Genomic DNA, 19,664 nt, shown 5'->3' with positions numbered 1-19,664 from the left:
AACAATACAATGATAAAATAATGTCAATGTTAAATGTCACTGAACATTATCAAAAAATCACCCGTAGTGAATGGACAGACCTTAACTCTAAAATAAGAACCATGTTACAATTAGCCAAAGAAGATGGGGTCATCTGCGATGACGAATACAAATTCCTAATGACCACCAACCCAATAATCCCAGCACTGTATGGCCTTCCGAAGGTACATAAAAACATAGAGGACCCACCAATGAGACCAATCGTCTCTTGTATTGGGTCAATCACCGAGCCCTTGAGTAAATATGCAGATATTTTTCTGCAACCACTAGTCGTTGCTCAAAAAGCTTACATCAAGGACACGGCAGCAATCATTCAGAAAGTAGAGGGCCTACCATTCAATCCTGATACCCAGTTCCTAGTAACATTGGATATCGAGGCCCTCTACACAAATATTCCCCAAGACAGTACCATTAAAATGATTGAATCCTTACTACAAAAAGATGATATGGATTTGAGTCCAAATGATGTATTTATCATAGACTGTGTAACCATGGTCTTGAAAAATAATATATTCATTTTCCAAAAAAGTTTCTTTTTACAAACGAAAGGCACCAGCATGGGAGCTACCTGTGCGCCGAGCTTAGCGGGCCTATATGTAGCTCAATTTGAAGATATCCATATCTTTAACGAATCTGCCCCCTTTTATGAAAACATAACGGGGTGGTCAAGATATATAGACGATATCTTTTTTATATGGACTGGCACAGAAGAAAATTTGAATGTATTCATTGACTGGCTGAACCTGGGTGACCAGAATCTTAGATTTACATCCAAATATGACACAAAACAATGTGAATTTTTGGATATAATAATCAAAAATGTGAATCAAGAACTGCAAGTGGAGCTGTTTACGAAAACAACGGACAGGAACACTATGCTACACTACACAAGCAACCACCCTCCATGCCAAAGAGACAATATACCCTTTGGACAGTTCTTACGCTTGAAAAGAAACTGTACACAAACACAAGACTATGACAAACATGCAACAACCCTGATGGATAAGTTCATAGAGAGGGGGTACCCGAGACGCATGATCAGACATGCATGGAAACGAGCAAAATATTATGATAGAGAGTCACTCTTAGTGAAAAGACAAAGACAGCCACAGGAAGGGAATCAACCATTGATTTTTGTAATGAATTTTAGCTCAATAAGTTACAAAGTAAAAAATATAATAAACAAAAACTGGCATATGATCAAAAATAACAAGAGAGAGAAACTGCCTAAACCGATGTTCTCCTATCGACGTAATCAAACAATCAGGAATAAATTGGTTCATACCTATAGAGAAGAAAGTTTTATAACTCAACCAAGTATTGACAATGCCCCCCTTCCAACGGGTACTTTTCCCTGCGGTAATTGTACAAATTGTGAAGCAATCATAAGGGGCTCAGATATAAAACACAATGACGCTACTCATAAAGTGCAATCTTTCATCAATTGCAGAACAAAAGGGATAATTTATATGATAAAGTGCCCTTGTGACCTAGCCTATATAGGAGAGACCTCAAGAGAGATTCGGCTTAGGCTTAACGAACACCGATCTGCAATAAGGACAGGCAAGAAAGGGGCACCCCTGACCGAACACTGGACGTCAGCCAACCACAGAATTACCGACTTGAGGTGGTGTGGACTGGAGTCAGTTACCATCAATAGTAGAGGCGGTGATCTCGACAACAAGAGGAAAAAAAGAGAACAATACTATATGTCGCGCTTCAATACAGTCAGGAAGGGGTCAAACAGTAGAGAGGATTGGGAGCGTATTTTATAAGACACTCTATAAACAAAATAGAACAGTAGCATCGATATTGCATCCAAAGGTATAATTTTGCTTTTTTCTCTGAAAAAATCATGTAACCATGAGACTGGGAGCATGCAACAACTATAGATAACGAAGCGCATGGATGCACCATCATAGACCTTAAAAACTATGGAAGATGCGAGTAATTACACCATTAAAAATAGAGAGACACCGTCCTATTTTTATATTTATATTGTTGTTTTTCTTTATTATTGATATACTGTACACCTACTCCTAAACTAGATAATAAAGTTAGCGTAGTTGATATCAATAATGTTCTTTCGATCCAATGTTTATATCAATAAAGCTTTATACAACAAAGCCGATAGGACAGCGGAAGCTCTGCGTGGTTCCCATAGCAATGAACACAACAAAAGGCTACGGAGTAACGCGAGAGCTCTGCCGGATATAACATTTCATTTTTAATATAAAGAAAACGCTGTCAGAATAAAATTCGATCTATCTACAAACTAGAGAACTAAACCGGTCAGGTTGATACTAAAAGCTTCTCCGTTGCACCGCTGATATTAACTAAGCCTTGTAAAATAAAGCCAATAAGACGGCAAAAGCTTCACGTGGTTCCCATAGCAACGAACTCTGCCAAAGGTTACGCAGTATCGCGAGACTATTGCCGGAAATGACAATATAAAAAAAACGCCAACCCAAACTAAGTAAATGAAATTGGCGCGAAACGGGAGACGTACGTGAGGAGCAGGGAGGCCGACCACATCCATACAGGTGAGGAGATACAAACTCCGCGGTTGGGGAGCATGTTGCTATTGCCTAAGGACTTAGTGAGTGTGAGCGGGGTTACAGACTAGATGAGGTTTTCTTTACAAAACCGCTCTTAACAAACTAAAAAACGCCACCTAACTTAGAACAGCGTTGCAGGTATGACAAATTCTGGACATACTTAACATAGGACAGGTATGCAAACTATGTAGATGACAACATAGATAGATATTGAGCATACTGCGAACAGAGTACTGACATGAGCAAAGGCAGTACGAGTGAGAGGAAAGGAGGGAAATAATAATAGTGTAACCTCAATAATGATAAGTAAACTTTACATTACAGATGGTGAATTAGAAAACCACCGGCCGAAAAGCAAGCATCCATTATATCAAAAAGTGGAAATCAAAACCACGGTTGGATCTGTTGAAGTGTAATTAATTATTTAGGTAAGAGGGTGTTGAGAGAACCTTGGGTATACTGTGCTATTCAAGTTCTGAGATAATAGGACACGGTACACTAAAATTAATCCTTAATGTTTGTGTTCACAGCTATCCGTTTTTAATGTGCAAATAATCGGTGGCTCCTCCGTATATAAAGAACCCGCAAAAGTACATCACAAAGGTAACTACCAAGTTAGGTAGATGTAGTCAAAGAAAACAAGGACTAAAATAACCCGTAGTGTAATAAAGGTTGTTTTCCCCTCTTTCTGCCTTTTTGATACCACAGCCTCATATCGTCGAATCAGACGAAGATATAGAAATCTGATCATTACAAGACGAAACGAGGGCAAGGGAATTCACTATTCTACTCGTAGAAGGTAATTATCGAGCAAGAATCCGAGAGCATAGAGAAGAGAGACCCTAGAGTTTAAACTAATAGGGAATGCCTCTAACATTATCTCCAAAGGTGGAAGTATCCGGAAGCGGTAGAAGTAAGACAAGTATAAAGTCTTTTCTCAGCCCCAAAGAATACTCCAGGCTGGCCAGAGATGAAAAACCTAGGCGAAAGCATACACTAGTATTGAGGTAAATGACCCATAATCATGAACAATTCTTTGCTGGATTTTGGAAATTAATTAATCCAACCATAAGACAGTTCCCCTGACTGTAAGTCGGGTAAAAGAATACTCCTAACTACTGGCCACAGCTGAAACAGATAAGATCCACTAGCATACCCTGTAGAGTGCCTAAAAATCGATTGTTAATGAGACCCTTTGATACAGTATATAATGCATGCAATGTAGTAAATTGATAGGGGTCCTTGTACATGTTAATAAAGAATGTGAAATAAATTGTAAAACAATCTGTCAACAAGATCAATAATTGTATGTTTCCTTTGACTAGAGAACTGTCCTGAAGAAGGTGGTATTTCAACATACCGAAACGCTGCGTCGACTTTTTGGTTCTTTTATGTGATCTTTTGTACATAATTTTTAAGAAATTGTTGCTGTGATACATCACAGTTTTTAAAATTTTATTGTAATGGCACTTGTATACATTGAATGTGTTTGTTGATGATATATTAAATGGAAATGTTTTTAATATAAAACCTCATTGTCAGAAATTTTTCTACTTACATTGTATAACTTGAAAAGTTAAATCTAGTTGGGACTAGTGGGTCCTGTGATCAGCTGCCAGTCCTCTTCCCAACCCTGGGCCCTAGGGACGTTTGTTTATTTCTCACACTGTTTTCTCCTTGTCCCCTGATGGATTTTTAAGGAGACCTCCTTTTGTTTATATGTTTTTGTAAATAAGCCATTGGGCAAAATATCACAGATTAAAATGTTGCTATTTTGCCTACCTATTTTCATTATGTTTTTGTATTTAAACAATTAGTTACTTTTGTTAAACTATGAGCAATACACACAAATGACCCGACCCCTTGCTGAATTTGGAATTCTATCTAGTTTTCAGAAATATTTAGCTTTTTGAGTACACTTATTGGTTTCACAGCTGTTTTCACCTCAAACTGAAAATAGGCTGAAACCATTAAAAAAAAGTTAAAATGGACTACCAGTTAGAAAAATGCAAAACAAATGCAAAAATTGTGGGTTAAAAAGGGGGTTTCTTATATAATTTTGCTTCTTACTGAAAGATGGGAAAATGAAGATCTCAGCACAGTAAAATCGTTTCTGGATGCCAGTTGTAGAGAAAAAACACATGCTTTCTTGCACAGCATTTTTTTCTACATTTTTTGGATATTTTTTCAGTTTCCTGCTTGGAAAACCGCAAACACTGGTATCTTTAGAATATCCACAATGTTGGAAAAAAGGATGCACATTTGCCTAGAGATATTTTGTGGGAAGAAAAGTTAGGAAGGCCTAAGCGTAAATAGTACCAAACATTTAAAAAAAGGACTCGGCACTGGTGGTGGAAAAGCCTCCTCAGCTAAGAGTTTAAAAAAGCGTACATTATGCCGCTTTGTAGGTTGACAGTATTACTACTGGCTTTACAAATCACAATTATTCAGCCCTGTCAAGTACCACGCATCAGGGGTTAAACTAACACAGTTCAGCGCATACCCGAATTGAAATGCATTAGTCATGCTGGTAGGGTAATCAACCTTTACTCCGCATCTTTTTTTCCGCGGACTTTCAGTCCGCATACCATTACTCCGCAAGGTCATTGACCTCGCATACCATCACTCCGCATTTTTTCACAACGCATGTGCATTTACCACGCATGACTTTACAACGAATTACGTTGTTAAGGCATGTATGGTAAATGCCCTTGCGTTGTGAAAAAAACACAGACTTCATGAAGATGGAACCAGGAGGTGTGTGGAACCACGACGACGAGAGAGATAAGGGGGTTTGGATTAATTTTTTAGGGGTGGGCTCGTGCTGGGGTAGTGATTGTGTAGTGTAGTGTTAGTGTAGTGTAGAGTTGTGGTGGTTGTGTAGTGTAGGGTCGTGCTGGGGGAAGTGTTATAGGGTTTGGGGTAGTGTTGTAGTGTTTGTGTAGTGTAGGGTCATGCTGGGGGTAGTGTTTTAGGGTTTAGGGTAGTGTTGTAGTGTTTGTGTAGTGTAGGGTCATGCTGGGGGTAGTGTTTTAGGGTTTAGGGTAGTGTTGTAATGTTTGTGTAGTGTAGGGTCATGCTGGGGGTAGTGTATTAGGGTTTAGGGTAGTGGTGTAGTGTTTGTGTAGTGTCGGGTCATGCTGGGGGTAGTGTATTAGGGTTTAGGGTGGTGTTGTAGTGTTTGTGTAGTGTAGGGTCATGCTGGGGGTAGTGTTTTAAGGTTTAGGGTAGTGTTGTAGTGTAGGGTCATGCTGGGGGAAGTGTTATAGGGTTTAGGGTAGTGTTGTAGTGTAGGATCATGCAGGGGTAGTGTTTAGGGTTTAGGGTAGTGTTGTAGTGTTTGTGTAGTCTAGGGTCATGTTGGGGTGTAGTGTTTTAGGGTTTAGGGTAGTGTTGTAGTGTTTGTGTAGTGTAGGGTCATTCAGTTGTAGTGTTTTAGAGTTTAGGGTAGTGTTGTAGTGTTGGTGTAGTGTAGGGTCATGCTGGGTGAAGTGTTTTAGGGTTTAGGGTAGTGTTGTAGTGTTTGTGTAGTGTAGGGTCATGCTGGGGTGTAGTGTTTTAGGGTTTAGGGTAGTGTTGATGTGTTTGTGTAGTGTAGGGTCATGCTGGGTGAAGTGTTTTAGGGTTTAGGGTAGTGTTGTAGTGTTTGTGTAGGGTCATGCTGGGGGTAGTGTATTAAGGTAGTGTTGTAGTGTTTGTGTAGGGAAGTAAAGTGCTTTATGGTAGTGTTGGGGGGTCGTGCTGGGTAGTGTAAATGTAGGAAAAGGACTGTGTGTCAAGGTTGGGTGGTGCAGGGGTACTACATTAGAGTGTAGGGTACTCTTACTTACCTTTAGAACTTTTACAACGAGTATACCTTTAACATGCATGCATTTGCGTTGTAAAGGCATGTGTGCTAAAGGCATATTCGTTGTAAAAGTTTTCGTTGTCTTAATTTGCGGAGTAATAGTACTTGCGGTATTTTTTTTGCGGAGTGATGGTATGCGGGGTATTTGTGTGCGGAATAACGTCACATATTCGCTGGTAGAGCTTTTCTTTGTTCTCTGCTCAAGGTGCTCAGCCTAACATAGTGTATTTATGGCCTATGCTGAGTGCCTGTCTGCTGCTGCTACGTGCCAAGTCAGAGAATGGGTGGAAGCAGAGGCGAGAGCAAATACACCAGCATCTTGAAATCTTGGCTAGGGCCTGGCCTGGTCAGAAACGGTTTAAAGTATCATGAGGGTAAGCAGTGCCTAGCTGTACAGGGTGGTGTGTGGAGAGGAGTGGAGTTTGCATGCATACCGAGATTGCCTGCCCCCACCTTTCTGCTGACCGGCCACCTCACAGGGATAAAAGTAAGAAACTCTGGGCCCTTTTGTCTCACAAGTCAGTGCTATAGTTTTTGAAACTGCTGTAACTTGAGCAGCATCAGCGACTGGCATGGACATCTCGTGTCCAAGTACAAATGCAGATTTGGACAAATGTATACATATGCTTAACAACCTAGATTATTTGTCATCACTGTGCTTTTTTAAATAAAGTTCAATTACTTGTGAGATGAAGAATACTAATCCCGACGATCTGTTTCTTTTCTCAGATTAATTATAGGACAAAACAAGTAGTTTTTAGGTCTCGCTGGTAAACTGCATCCGAAGGATGCATGTCCAGCTGGAGACGTATAGTTGCCTGTCTCGGGAGAAGGAAGGACAAGAGGGTGTTACGAGCCTGAAAGCCGGATTTGGGTGCGCGAACGCGCATGTTCCGTCCCGCGCCGCGCCGTGCACTTCCCTCCCATACTCCCAGCAAGTCAACCTAACGCGCATGCATGCACACAGATAGACACACACACGCGCGCGCACACGCACTTACACACACACACACACACACACAGACACACGCAGGCACCCAGACAGGCAACCCCCTCTCCCCTCCTTTCTCTTACCTAACCGGGCTTCTCGGGAGCCTCGCAGAGCACTCGAGCTGCTCTGCCATGCCTGCAAGATGCGGGGCTCTTCCCTTAGGTTTGGGGGTCCCGCAGTCTCCCCGCTGGTCTTCACCCGGGCCCCCTCCTGGGTCCCGGGACTTCAGGTACGGCACTTCGCTGTCGCTCCGGCGCCGGGCTCGCGCTCCGACCTCAAAACGAAACTTGGAAATGTTGCGCATGCGCAGGCAGCCCCCGCCCTCCCCCTCCTCCGAGGCCGGATGCCAAATGCAAAGATACGCCCAAGGCTGCCTACTAGTTAAAAGCAAAACCATTAACGGGAGACTCTGTCTCTTTTCCACCAGGGGTTATGACGTCACAGACACGCATAAACTTAAGCAGCACCGAACCGACACCTATCGGCTGGAGGACACTGCAGTCGGTCTTCCTGCATGCTGCCTAATTAACTTTTTCACGCTCTTTTCATCCACCTTATATACGGCTTCCCAGGCTCACTAGGGCCACCCTGCAAGGATAGCCGATACCTGAGACCGAGATTCTAGGTAAGACTTTTGAACGGCCGCGCTGACATAGACCTCAGGCATTTTTATTGTATTTTCTCTACAGCCCGCACTCCTCTTTCCCCTAGCTGATTCTAGAACGTGAGTTGCGGCTTCCTACAACTATCATTCCCAACATGCGCTGTTCATTCACTGCCCTTCTGCCTTTTTCCATTCACTGTCCCACTCAGTGTTCCCATATTCAATTTTCAAGCACCCGCCTCCCTTGTTCCGACCCCCCATGTACCAGTATGCCACTGCTTGGCCGGCGGCGTTATAGACGAACAGCATGCATTCTGGCCCCTCATGTCTCAATTAGCCCGTAGGCCCACTAGCGCACGGGCGGAGTGCCCCACACAGGTCGCCAGCACACGGCACCCGCAGGCCACCACCCTTTCTTTGCATTATTACCATGTAAGGTTGCCACACGCCACTAGTGCAGGTGCACGTCACCGCTTATGGGTGACTAGGCTCCTTTCTCCCCTGCGCCATTGTTTCACTTTTCAATATCTGACGACATGGTGCCAATGTCAATCCAGGTTTACCGCCTTAGCTGCCATGTTTGCCCACTAGCTCTCTGCACGCATCGCAGAGAGGTGCTTACGTTAGGCTTCCATCTTTCACGTCAAGCTTGTATTTACGGGCTCTCATTTTCTTCAGGTCTCCCTTCACCAGCACTTTTCAAGATGGCCTATTCACCCTTGCCAGCCTTTGGCCCAGGCTGGGCCTACTGCACTCACGTCCTCAATGCACGATCCATCTTACATCTGCATTGGTATGTACCCCTCTGTTTTATTTACCCCACCAGGGCCATGCGTGGTCTGTCATTATGCCTGTTCCGCCTCAGAAGCACCACGGAGTCCTGTATCCAATTGTATATGACAAGCGCATATGGGGTCCCGTAGGCAATCAGCTGTACATATCCTCTGTAGCCCTTTGTATGTCATTACATCACTCAGTGCCACCACAGCATTAATCTGTGCACCCATTCAACAACAACTGGTTCAAATATGTTCTCTCAATGTTTGAAGCTTCATTACAAATGTCACAAAAAGATGTTAATATTTCACTTCTGTTCTTGGATTTTCGTCACAAACAAATACACTGAACATAATCTTCACAAAAGTTATTTACAAAAGTTTAAGCTATAGCCATTATAAATTACAATAACTTTTATTTAAGTATTAATTATTAAAAAAATGTTTAAGCCATTGTTATTTGTAATATCAATACATCTAAGTCGCGTAAATACAACACATATTGCATTACAAATGCTATAGGTGTCACATTTGCGAAAGTTAAAACTATTGGCATTGTAAATGACAAAGCTATTAATTTCGCTATTTTCAAAACCAACACATAAATAAAAACTTTGTCATTTACAATACCAATAGCTCAAACTTTCCTAATGCGAGACCTATTGCATTGCAAATGCTTGTTTCTTTACTAAATGAAACAATATTTATATAGTCCAACCAAGTGAAGGAGGAAGGAGGGAGATCAGATACAGGCACACACAAAGGGGAGAGGGAGAGTAATGAGAGAGGGAAAAGAAGAAAAGGAGGAGAACATAATGACAAGGTAGAAGTGGAGGAACAGTGAGGGGCAAATAGATGGAAGGGTAATTAAAATATAAGAAGTGGAAAGTGAGACGAGTTGAAATGAAAGAGAAAAAAGAGAAGACAAGTACGAGGAGAGAGGAACAAACAAGGGACAGGGAGAAAGAACGTGATGAGAATATGGTGACTACAGTTTGAAGAGAAAAGTGGAGGAGGGAGGGGAGAAAGGTAAAGTGTGGTGGGATATGGATCAGGGGAGAAGAAAGAAAAGGCTAAAGGGGGGTCAATGGGATGGCAGAGAAGGGTGAGGCAGAAGATGAGAAAATAGACAAAAAGATAAAGGGTGAGATGGGGTAAGAGGGGTAGACAGTAGGAGGTAGAGAAGAGAGGATGAGGAAAACGGAGCTAAAGAAACATGGACCGAGGAAGAGAGGATGGAAAATCAAAAATGGAAGGAAAGGAAAGCATGGCAAGGGAAGAAGGTGATGTAAAAAAGATGAAGTGATAGGAGAGATGGGGAGAACGAAAGATGGGGAGAGGCAGAGTGGAAAAGGAAGATGGGAAAGAAAGGTAAGAGAAAAACAAGCATTGGCATAGCCAAAAGGTCTTGCATTTGGGACCTTATAAGTGTTTAGCCATGCAACAGTTGGTGTTGTTGCACCAAGGATATTCTGCTGCATAACCAAATACTTATAGGGTCTAAAAAGCGAGACCTATTGGCTATGCCAATGCTTGTTTTTTTGTTGCTGTTTTGTTTAAGTTGCCAGATCTACAATAGCTGGACATGGTTTTTGTTAGCAGTTCTTTGCATCAAATGAACTTGTTTTCATTGCTCTGAATGTTGTTTCTATTCTGGTTATAGGAAGCAGTTATTCCAGGAGGTGTGGGGGCTGCCTAGCCTTGTTCATCCGCCGAACTTTGCAAATGAGAAAAAGTTTACAAGTGTAGAGTGAATGAGACCCAAGCAGCATGACTCACTCACACAGGAGTTCATGCACTGCACCTGCATACTCAGCATGGTTTAAGGAAACTCGACCCGCTCCCTCCCAGACATCGAACATATATTTACCAAGAAACTCTGAGAAGAGCCTGCCTGCTGCACTGACGGCTGGTGGTGTGTGTGTGTGCCTGCTGAGAGCGTGCACTGTTGGCAGGTGATGTGTGTGCCTGGTGAAAGCGTGCACTGACTGCTGGTGGTGTGTGTGCCCGGTTAAAGCGTGCACTGACGGCTGGTGGTGTGTGTGCCTGGTGGAAGTGTGCATAGACGGCTGGTGGTGTGTGTGCCTGGTGGAAGCCCGCACTGACGGCTGGTGGTGTGTATGTGCGCCTGGTGAAAGCATGCACTGACAGCTGGTGGTGTGTGTGCCTGGTGGAAGCATGCACTGACAGGTGGTGGTGTGTGTGCCCGGTGAAAGCGTGCACTGATGGCTGGTGGTGTGTGCCCGGTGAAAGCGTGCACTGATGGCTGGTGGTGTGTGTGCCCGGTGAAAGCGTGCACTGATGCATGGTGGTGTGTGTGCCTGGTGGAAGCGTGTACTGACGGCTGGTGGTGTGTGTGCCTGGTGGAAGCGTGCACTAACGACTTGTGGTGTGTGTGCCTGGTGGAAGTGTGCACTAACGGCTGGTGGTGTGCGTACCCGGTGGAAGCATGCACTGACGGCAGGTGGTGTGTGTGCCTGGTGGAAGCGTGCACTGATGGCTGGTGGTGTGTGTGCCCGGTGAAAGCGTGCACTGACAGCTGGTGGTGTGTGTGCCCGGTGGAAGCGTGCACTATCGGCTGGTGGTGTGTGTGCCTGGTGGAAGCGTGGACTGACGGCTGGTGGTGTGTGTGCCTGGTGGAAGCGTGCACTGACAGCAGGTGGTGTGTGTGCCTTGTGAAAGCGTGCACTGACAGCTGGTGGTGCGTGTGCCCGGTGAAAGTGTGCACCGACGGCTGGTGGTGTGTGTGTGCCTGGTGAAAACGTGCACTGACGGATGGTGGTGTGTGCCTGGTGGAAGCTTGCACCAACGGCTGGTAGTGTGTGACGGCTGGTAGTGTGTGTGTCTGGTGAAAGTGTGCACTGACGGCTGGTGGTGTGTGTGCCTGGTGGAAGCATGCACTGACGGCTGGTGGTGTGTGTGCCTGGTGGAAGCGAGCACTGACGGCTGGTGGTGTGTGTGCCTGGTGGAAGCGTGCACTGACAGCTGGTGGTGTGTGTGCCTGGTGGAAGCAGGAGCATTCACAGTGATAGAAGACACAAATGAAACTGAGGAAGAGGAGGGGGAGAAGGGAGGGGTAGTGAGAGCAGAGGAGCCTGATTACTGCAATAAAAACACAGAAGGCAGCTGTGCACGTGCACAAGCTCGTGAACGCAAGCTGTAGGCCAGCAAAAGCCTCTGGTGGCACTTTTAAAAGCCACTTACTTAATATCTCGAAGAGCCAGCATGCGCTGTCTCAGGCAAGACCTAATGAGTCTATAGCAAAGAGGGCAATGAGCAGAGGAGGGTGTTAAGTTTCCTGGTCTATAAACACAAGGGAAGGATGTCTAGGGCTTCTCAAGCACACTTTTGTTAATGCATTTTTTTAGTTTGTTATATGGCTGTTTTACAGAATTTTATTTACGGATGTGGCGCCACCTCGGTCACCTCTAAGCACTAGCTGAGTTCCCTTGGGCTCTAACAGCATGGGCCTGGTTTAGATGTGGATTATGGTGAGGAATCTTCTGTCTCTTGATGGAGGAGCTGCTTTAGAGTAAGGGGGTGCTACTGGTCAAAATTCCCTTCACCTTAGGGGTAGTATGGTGCGAAGGGGTGCCTTAGGTCGTTTTTTTCTTTGGTTTGGTACTTGCTCCAGCAGTTTTCCTGCTGCACTCAGCTCTGAATGATGTGCTAGGTCAGGCCACAGCCAGAAGCAAGGCTCCTTCACGTGCCAGGCTGTCCTGTGGAAGCTGTGGAGCTCATGGTACTCACAACAGAGATGCACAAGGACTGGAAGTGTTTGGGAGCTGGTCCATATCTGAAACGTTTGCAGACACGCTTGTTTATATTTGATAGAATACGACACGTATGGTCCTGATCTGAAACCTAACAACACAGGGCCCAGAGACACACAGAGAAAAGCATTGTAATACCACAGCTGTCAGGTGCCCTGTGTCGGAAAGGGTTAGGTTAAAATCCTGCATATGCACTTCTGCAGCGTTGGAGCTGTCTTACAGAAATTTCTAGACAATTAACGTGTACAGAAGGGATAATGTCTTATATTTAACTCATTTCCACTTTTTACAAAGAGTCACACATAAAAGATTTAAATGCCACACATAGGTACCACCAAGACATGGAAATGTCACACATTAGCAAACTGAAATCTTGGCAGCCATGATTATTTAGATTTCTGTCAGGTGTGTGTTAAGTTATCTTTAAACCACATAACATGGATGAAACAATGATTCTAAAAGCTACAAATTAGTTTACAGTACCTTTTAATTTTTGCTTCATAGTTTGCTTTCTGGTTGGCTATTTGGTGCTTCAGGCCAACCACAAGGCACTGCAGAGGGTTCTGGCCGGCCGAGCTGTCAGTTGTGGGGAGGAAGACTTCGCTGTTGTAGCTGTTGCTGCTGCTCACGGTGCCAAAGACCGAGCTGGCGCGGGTCGGCGTGGCCGCGCTCAGTTCCAGGGCGCAGCTGGTCCTGGAGGAATGGCGGGAGCTTGACTTTCCCTCAAGCATGTTCTCGCAAGGAGAGCTGCACCATGAGTCGCGGTCAGCGCAGTCAGCTTCCACGGAGCTCAAGAGAGGAGCAAAATAAATGTTGTCGTATATGGGTAGTTTGACCTCGCACGAGAATGTTGTTGTGTTTTTCTGTGGAATGTTAAACTTGGGTTCGGCCCTACAGCTGTCCGGAACGTTTGGAATAGTTGGAAATGTTCCATTTTCTTGAGGTTCAGCTCTTGTTTCATCTACATGTTCATCTGCTATTAAACCAGTCGGGGCCTGCGGGTCAGGCGCCAAGCCTCTGTAGTGGCTGCCCTGCGCATGCGCACTCAGGTCTTTGGAGGGCAGAGGCCTACTGTCGGCGTGATTAATGTCTGTGCTGTTTGATTGACAGCTCTCCGTCTGCTCGTGCAAGGCGAGCCATGAATTGCTTGCTGCATTCTTCTCTGAAACGGCCCTGGGTAGGCCAGGCCCAGCAGTAAGAGGCAGGGAGAGGGATTTGGCACGAGCTTCCCTTTGATGATCCTCGTGGCACAGTCTGGGGAAGGAACAGGCTAAGTTTGGTCGAGGCCTAGTCTGAGCAGGCTGGGCAGCGTGAGAAATGTCCTCAGCGGGAAACAGCTTGTCGTGCTCGCTTATCATGACAGACATCAGCTGCTGCACCAGGGCGGGTCCTGAGGAAACAAGATAACACACTTCATTGCGAGTTAGTATGGTATTTGTCTGCTTCACAGTTCCTTAAAGGAGAATATAGTGCCATGGTATTCCCTGCGACTGTTGCTTAAATATTATTTTTCATTAGTGTATAGAATGACCTACAAAAAAACATTAAAAGCTGTAACATTACCTCAGAACACAAATCCAGAAACATAATTGAGAGAAATCTTGAAACATAATTGAGAGAAATCCAGAAACATAATTGCGAGTGAGTCAAAATGAAAATGTTCGCAGTGATTTTGCTTTTGATGAATTCTACTGCACTCTAGCTCTACCGCAGGAATACGATATAATGGGATTTATATTATATAGGATATAATGGTATTTATATTATATAGGATATAATGGGATTTATATTTCGGCAGCTGGGATATCAGTCACGGTTGTGATGGAGTAACCCGTCCGCCAATATCTAAATCAGGCCCAGAGACTTTTTTTCACATGCAAAGATATGCACAAGTACATTTCTGCTTGAAAAAAATTATTATCATAACTTTGACAGGATTACACATGGAAAGCTACAACTTTCCAGGCATCACTTGCAAAAGTTTTGAGAATTAGAGAACGTCATAAATCTACATTCTTGCCTGGTGCTAAACCTACAGGGGCAGAACCATGACTTATTCTGAGAATCTGGCAGTGATTAACATTTGTGTGTGCTGTTCTAGGTTTAAGTTATTGAAGTAGGCACACAGAAAATCAGTGGAGGGGTGAAAGTTGGCCATCCTGTGACTTTTCAGCATATTGGTGACTGCCTGTAAAAATGACAAATCAACTTACAACACACCGGCATGAGTCTCTATCTCCGTTTTCAGACATGTTTACTCAACTTTAGTTAGATGCCTATGCAGGGATTTACCTCCACATGCATCAATGTTGGCTTTTGCGATTCCTTAATTGCGATTATTAAGGAATCGCAATTAAGGAATCGCAAAAGCCTATGCATTTAGGAATCGCAAAAAAATAGCGATTCCTACACATTCCTTAATTACGACTCGCAAATTGCGAGTCACAATTAAGGAATGGCTTCCCATTCATTCCTATGGGCCTACAGGCCCATAGGAATGAATGGGAATTGCATGTGCAATTTGCGAGTACCCATTAGGTACTCGCAAATTGTGCATGCAATTTCAAGGGTGCAAGGGTGCCGAAAGGACACACTGTTGCACCCCTGAAATTATAACGTGCACCCATGTTGCGCACACATATGCCCCAAGAGCATGTGTGTGCGTTACATGGGACTTTGAAAAATGCACTTTGGTGCATTTTTCAAAGAAACCGCAAATTACCATCACCTTTCAATTGACGGTAATTTGCAATTTTTAATTGCAAAATCACAATTTTTTTACTTTAATGCATTGCATTAAGGAATCGCAAATTGCGATTCCTTAAATGCAATCTCTTTTAAAGTAATCGCAATTTTGCGATTCCTTAAGTAGCGATTTTTGCATTTGGGATGATGCATCCCAAATGCAAAAATAACGGTTGCAAATGGACAGATTCTGAGAATCGGCCCATTGGCGAGCAGTGTTTCCTTTGATGCATGTGGGGGTAAGTTCCTGACTTTAGAACAAAGTTACTGTGGGTTCTGAAAATGATTACCTAATTTTGGTGTGAGCATTACTTGTGGTGCTTAATGAACATTTTTAATGTCCTTCAATCATGCACCATAATTCACTAGAATAGCCTAAATTCCTTGAAATATAGGTTTTGAAACTACTGCCAACTGTGACATAGACTAGGCAATTCATGTAAGGTATCCCCAGAAACTAACAGTTAAACCTGCATTATGATTCAATAATGCCATTTTGGGTTTCTGGTGATATGTACAAATCACACAACCTTTCGCCTTATGGTTACTTATCATTTCACCTGAACCCCTCAATTAGTCTATTTAGCCCGACAGATTCAAATTCAGCACCTTTATACATTTGGATATTTTAACATAATTTTATTGCTATATTTATGCACATTATACCAAATCTCTTAATTATAAAGTTGCATAGATCAAATGGCATTGCTGATACCAGTGTGATTTTACCCTTACCTCTTTTGGTTTCATCAGGCTCTTGTAGTTTGGGGCGCAGTAGATTAGGGCCAAACACTGAAGCTAAATTCTGCACATCCATCTTGTTTACAGTTGAATGAGACTGAACCTCATCCAGGAATCTAAAAAATAATAACAGATTTAAAAGAGAAAATCTACATTGAGATAATATTTGTGTTAACATGAATGATTGTTATGATGAATATGCCATTCCATTTGCATGGGAATCTGGTGTTCTCTTCCTGCGGGGTTCGGTTAGAACCAGTCATGTGGCCTCTTTCATCTCTTATGTTGAGTTCCATTACTTTTTACATAGTGACATCCAAACATTCTACTTATGCCCTTGAGCCTCCTCTAAGATCACCTACCTGAAGAATTCTTGATGGCCGTCCATATCTTTCCTAAAGAGCTTTCAAGATAATCCAGAGTAACTTCCTTCGCCTTTGCGGTCCTTCCCTTGACTCCCCTTGTCTCACTTCCCCTACTTTGGTTTATATTTTTTGCCTGTTTAAATGTGGAGATGTGCCTTCTTCTATTGCCTATCCGGACAAAAGCATATTTCTTCAATCCAGTTAATTCCCTAAGAAACAAACCATTACTTGAAGTTCAATATCCACATATTCGGCGTTGCTGCCCCACACCTTTGGGCAGTCATTAATTGTGTTCAGTGTGTAACACATCTCAATGAAGATGCAAACACATAGTATACATTATGCATACAGTATTTTAAAACGGAAAGACCTCCTATTGTGGATGCATGTGCCTTACTGTTAATTTGTTAGTGTATGCTTGTCACCATATATGGATTCTTTGCATAATCAGTAACACTGTTTGTAAATTAATTTCTGTGTAAACATTTTCATACAATGTTCCTCGACACTCTAACAATGAATTTATTTGGCCCTATGTCAACCAAGTCCTTAAACCAATCATGAGCCTGTCTCCCAGAGAGTTACTTTTTCACTTAATTTGGTTGCACTATCCCTGCCATATGTTTGGGAGCACTTATAAATATTTTATTTAGACTCTGAGACTGTTTTAATCTAATTTTGGGCACTCTTGGCCTGGCGCAAATTGTTTTTAGCACACTCTGGCTATGTGGCCACCATTTATATAGGCAGTTCTCCGATGACATGGGTGTTCATTCTTTCCACTGTATGTCGGCTGTAAAATACTTAACACCACTTTAAGCTCGGGATCTGTTGACATATTTTGTTGCGGAGCTTGAGATCTAATCGCCCTCGACCTTAAAAATACATTTTTAAACTGTTGGGGCTTGTCATCCTCTTCCTTTATTCTTTGAGATTTTTTGTGTTTATATGCATCTGCCTCCAATTGGCAAAGCTGACTTATTACCGTTCCTTTTGGGAATATATATTTCTCACTTCTGATAGCCCAGTGAACACAATTTTGTTTACTCCGGGTACTTTATTAATTTATACTGTGAACATTTAGTAAACACAATTTTCCTTCGATTAGCACATATAGTGTAGGAGTCCTGGAATGCCAGCCCTTTAACACTTCCATTTTCGGATTGCTTGATCTGGCTTTATTCAGCAGTTCTATGTAGAGAAACTCGTGGTGATTGTCTGATTTCTTATTGACTTATTTCTTCACAGTTATTATAATATTTAAAGACATCCTTCCCATCTTGATCTGTGTGAAAATGCCACATTGGTAAACACTGTTTATCCATTTTCTGTCTTGAGCTCTTATATGAGTACAAGCACTCCAGCGCCCCATCAGGCATAAAATGCAATTACAATACAACATTAGAGACCTCTGCTAATATTGCCAAAGTGGTGGCTTGGACGGAGTTTCTAAGGATTTCAGACCTGGGAAGACACTACCTATTTAGCAACTGGAGTCAAAACATTGACATCTTAAAGTTACAGGTTGTTGGCAGCAACTTTAATAAGCAATGCTTGTTGCTGTTGTTTCAAATATTTAAAATATCAGGTTTGCGATTCTTATAAATATTATTTGCACCCTTCACTGCTGACATTGACCACTGCGCCATCATACTTTTCTATACCATTATTTTATTCTAACATAGTTGTGAGAGTGTTCCAAATCAACTGGGTGACAAGAGCAGCATGGCAACCCGGCTGAGATTTGATGGGAAAGTGGTCCTTGTGACAGGAGCTGGAGGAGGTAAGAGTTCCTCCATAGTGACTGTCACTTCGATCTGCACTGTTGGTGGTTACCCTTTTAGGGACACTTCTGTGCTATTAAAACAACACTATACAGTGGCCATAACTGGTTTCTTCTACTCGATTCGCTCGGTTTCAGACTACACCAAGTAGTACTGAACCAAAGGAAAACATCACTATTCACTGAAAGAGGCATTTACGTCTCCACGCTCTGCCAGTAGCCTGTCACTCAATGTGCATTTTATAACTAACACACACACACACTCTCAAACCCACACCTCTCTGTCTCTCCAGTGTGAGCAAAACGAAGTCACATCCTACCAAAGAACTCTTTATGATTTACAAAGAGCTTACGACCCCATCTAGACTTGAGGCCCAAGACACCTACACCAATAAATTATGCGATGACATCGCTGATTTTTTCACTAAAAAAGTATATTTAATACATGCTACCTTTACTGATACCACACCCATCAATGAGGTGGGAGTGAGAAGCGCCTCCACCACCAAGACCCATTTGACTCAATTTCTTGTTCCCGAGAGAGCTGACCTGCTCACTATCATTAATAGCATTAAGTCTGGCTCCCCTCTGGATGTGATAGCCCCCAATCGCTGTAAGGAAGTCATTGACTGTCTTATCGAGCAGATTGAACACCTGATCACCCTGTCCTTCCAGGAATGTCATGTGCCTGACGCTTGGAAGACGGCACAAGTAATACCTCTGAAAAAAAAAGCAAATATACAGATTTCCCAGCTACAAAATCTCCGCCCTATCTCCCTTCTCCCCTTCTGCGGAAAGATTGTGGAGAAGATAGTAAATAGCCAACTGATGAAATTTGTTGAGGAAAAGTCTCTACTCCACTCCACTCAGTCAGGGTTTAGAGCAGGCCACTCCACCGAATCGGCGGTCCTCTTCACCACTGAACGTTTGAAACAACTTGCTGACGGGGGACAGACAGCAGCGTTGGTTTTGTTAGATCTTAGTGCAGCACCGTGCTGCACTCAACGCTGCTGTCTCGCCTCTCTGATCTGGGAGTGGTAGGACCAGCCCTGGAGTGGATAGGATCTTTTCTTGAAAACAGAAGTTTTCAGGTGCACTGTCCTCCTTACAAATCGTCTCTTCGCAAACTGAGACATGGGGTTCCACAGGGCTCAAGTCTGAGCCCGACGCTATTTAATCTATATATGGAACCCCTAGCCCAATTGGTGGAAACTTTTGGTGTGGATATCGTCACATACGCTGACGATACCCAACTGATGATTAACCTCTCCAACAATCAGGCTGAGGACGCCACCAATTTTTCCAACTGTATGCGATCAGTAGCAGATTGGATGAATAATAACTGCCTTCGCCTCAATAGCGACAAAACTGAGCTATTGATGGTAGGCAAGTCCTCCACTGCCTGGTCGCAGGCCTGGTGGCCTGCCAATCTAGGAGTTGTC

At 43.4% G+C, this 19,664-nt stretch overlaps 1 protein-coding gene across 1 annotated transcript in view; it reads right to left on the bottom strand.

Moving 5' to 3' along the window:
• Positions 1 to 19,664, bottom strand: part of LOC144767079 (rho GTPase-activating protein 24-like) — a 261,070-nt gene that overhangs the window by 34,714 nt on the left and 206,692 nt on the right. Inside the window, exons 6-7 of the mRNA XM_078650703.1 lie at positions 16,069 to 16,190; positions 13,072 to 13,978 (exon numbers count right to left, since the gene is read on the bottom strand). Of these exons, the coding sequence (XP_078506829.1) occupies positions 13,072 to 13,978; positions 16,069 to 16,190 (1,029 nt within the window). The remainder of the gene's footprint in view (positions 1 to 13,071; positions 13,979 to 16,068; positions 16,191 to 19,664) is intronic.

This window comes from Lissotriton helveticus, chromosome 7 (assembly GCF_964261635.1).
Source record: "Lissotriton helveticus chromosome 7, aLisHel1.1, whole genome shotgun sequence".
NCBI lineage: Eukaryota > Metazoa > Chordata > Amphibia > Caudata > Salamandridae > Lissotriton > Lissotriton helveticus.
Note: the sequence above shows the minus strand (reverse complement) of the source record. Positions and strands in the feature narration are given on the sequence as shown.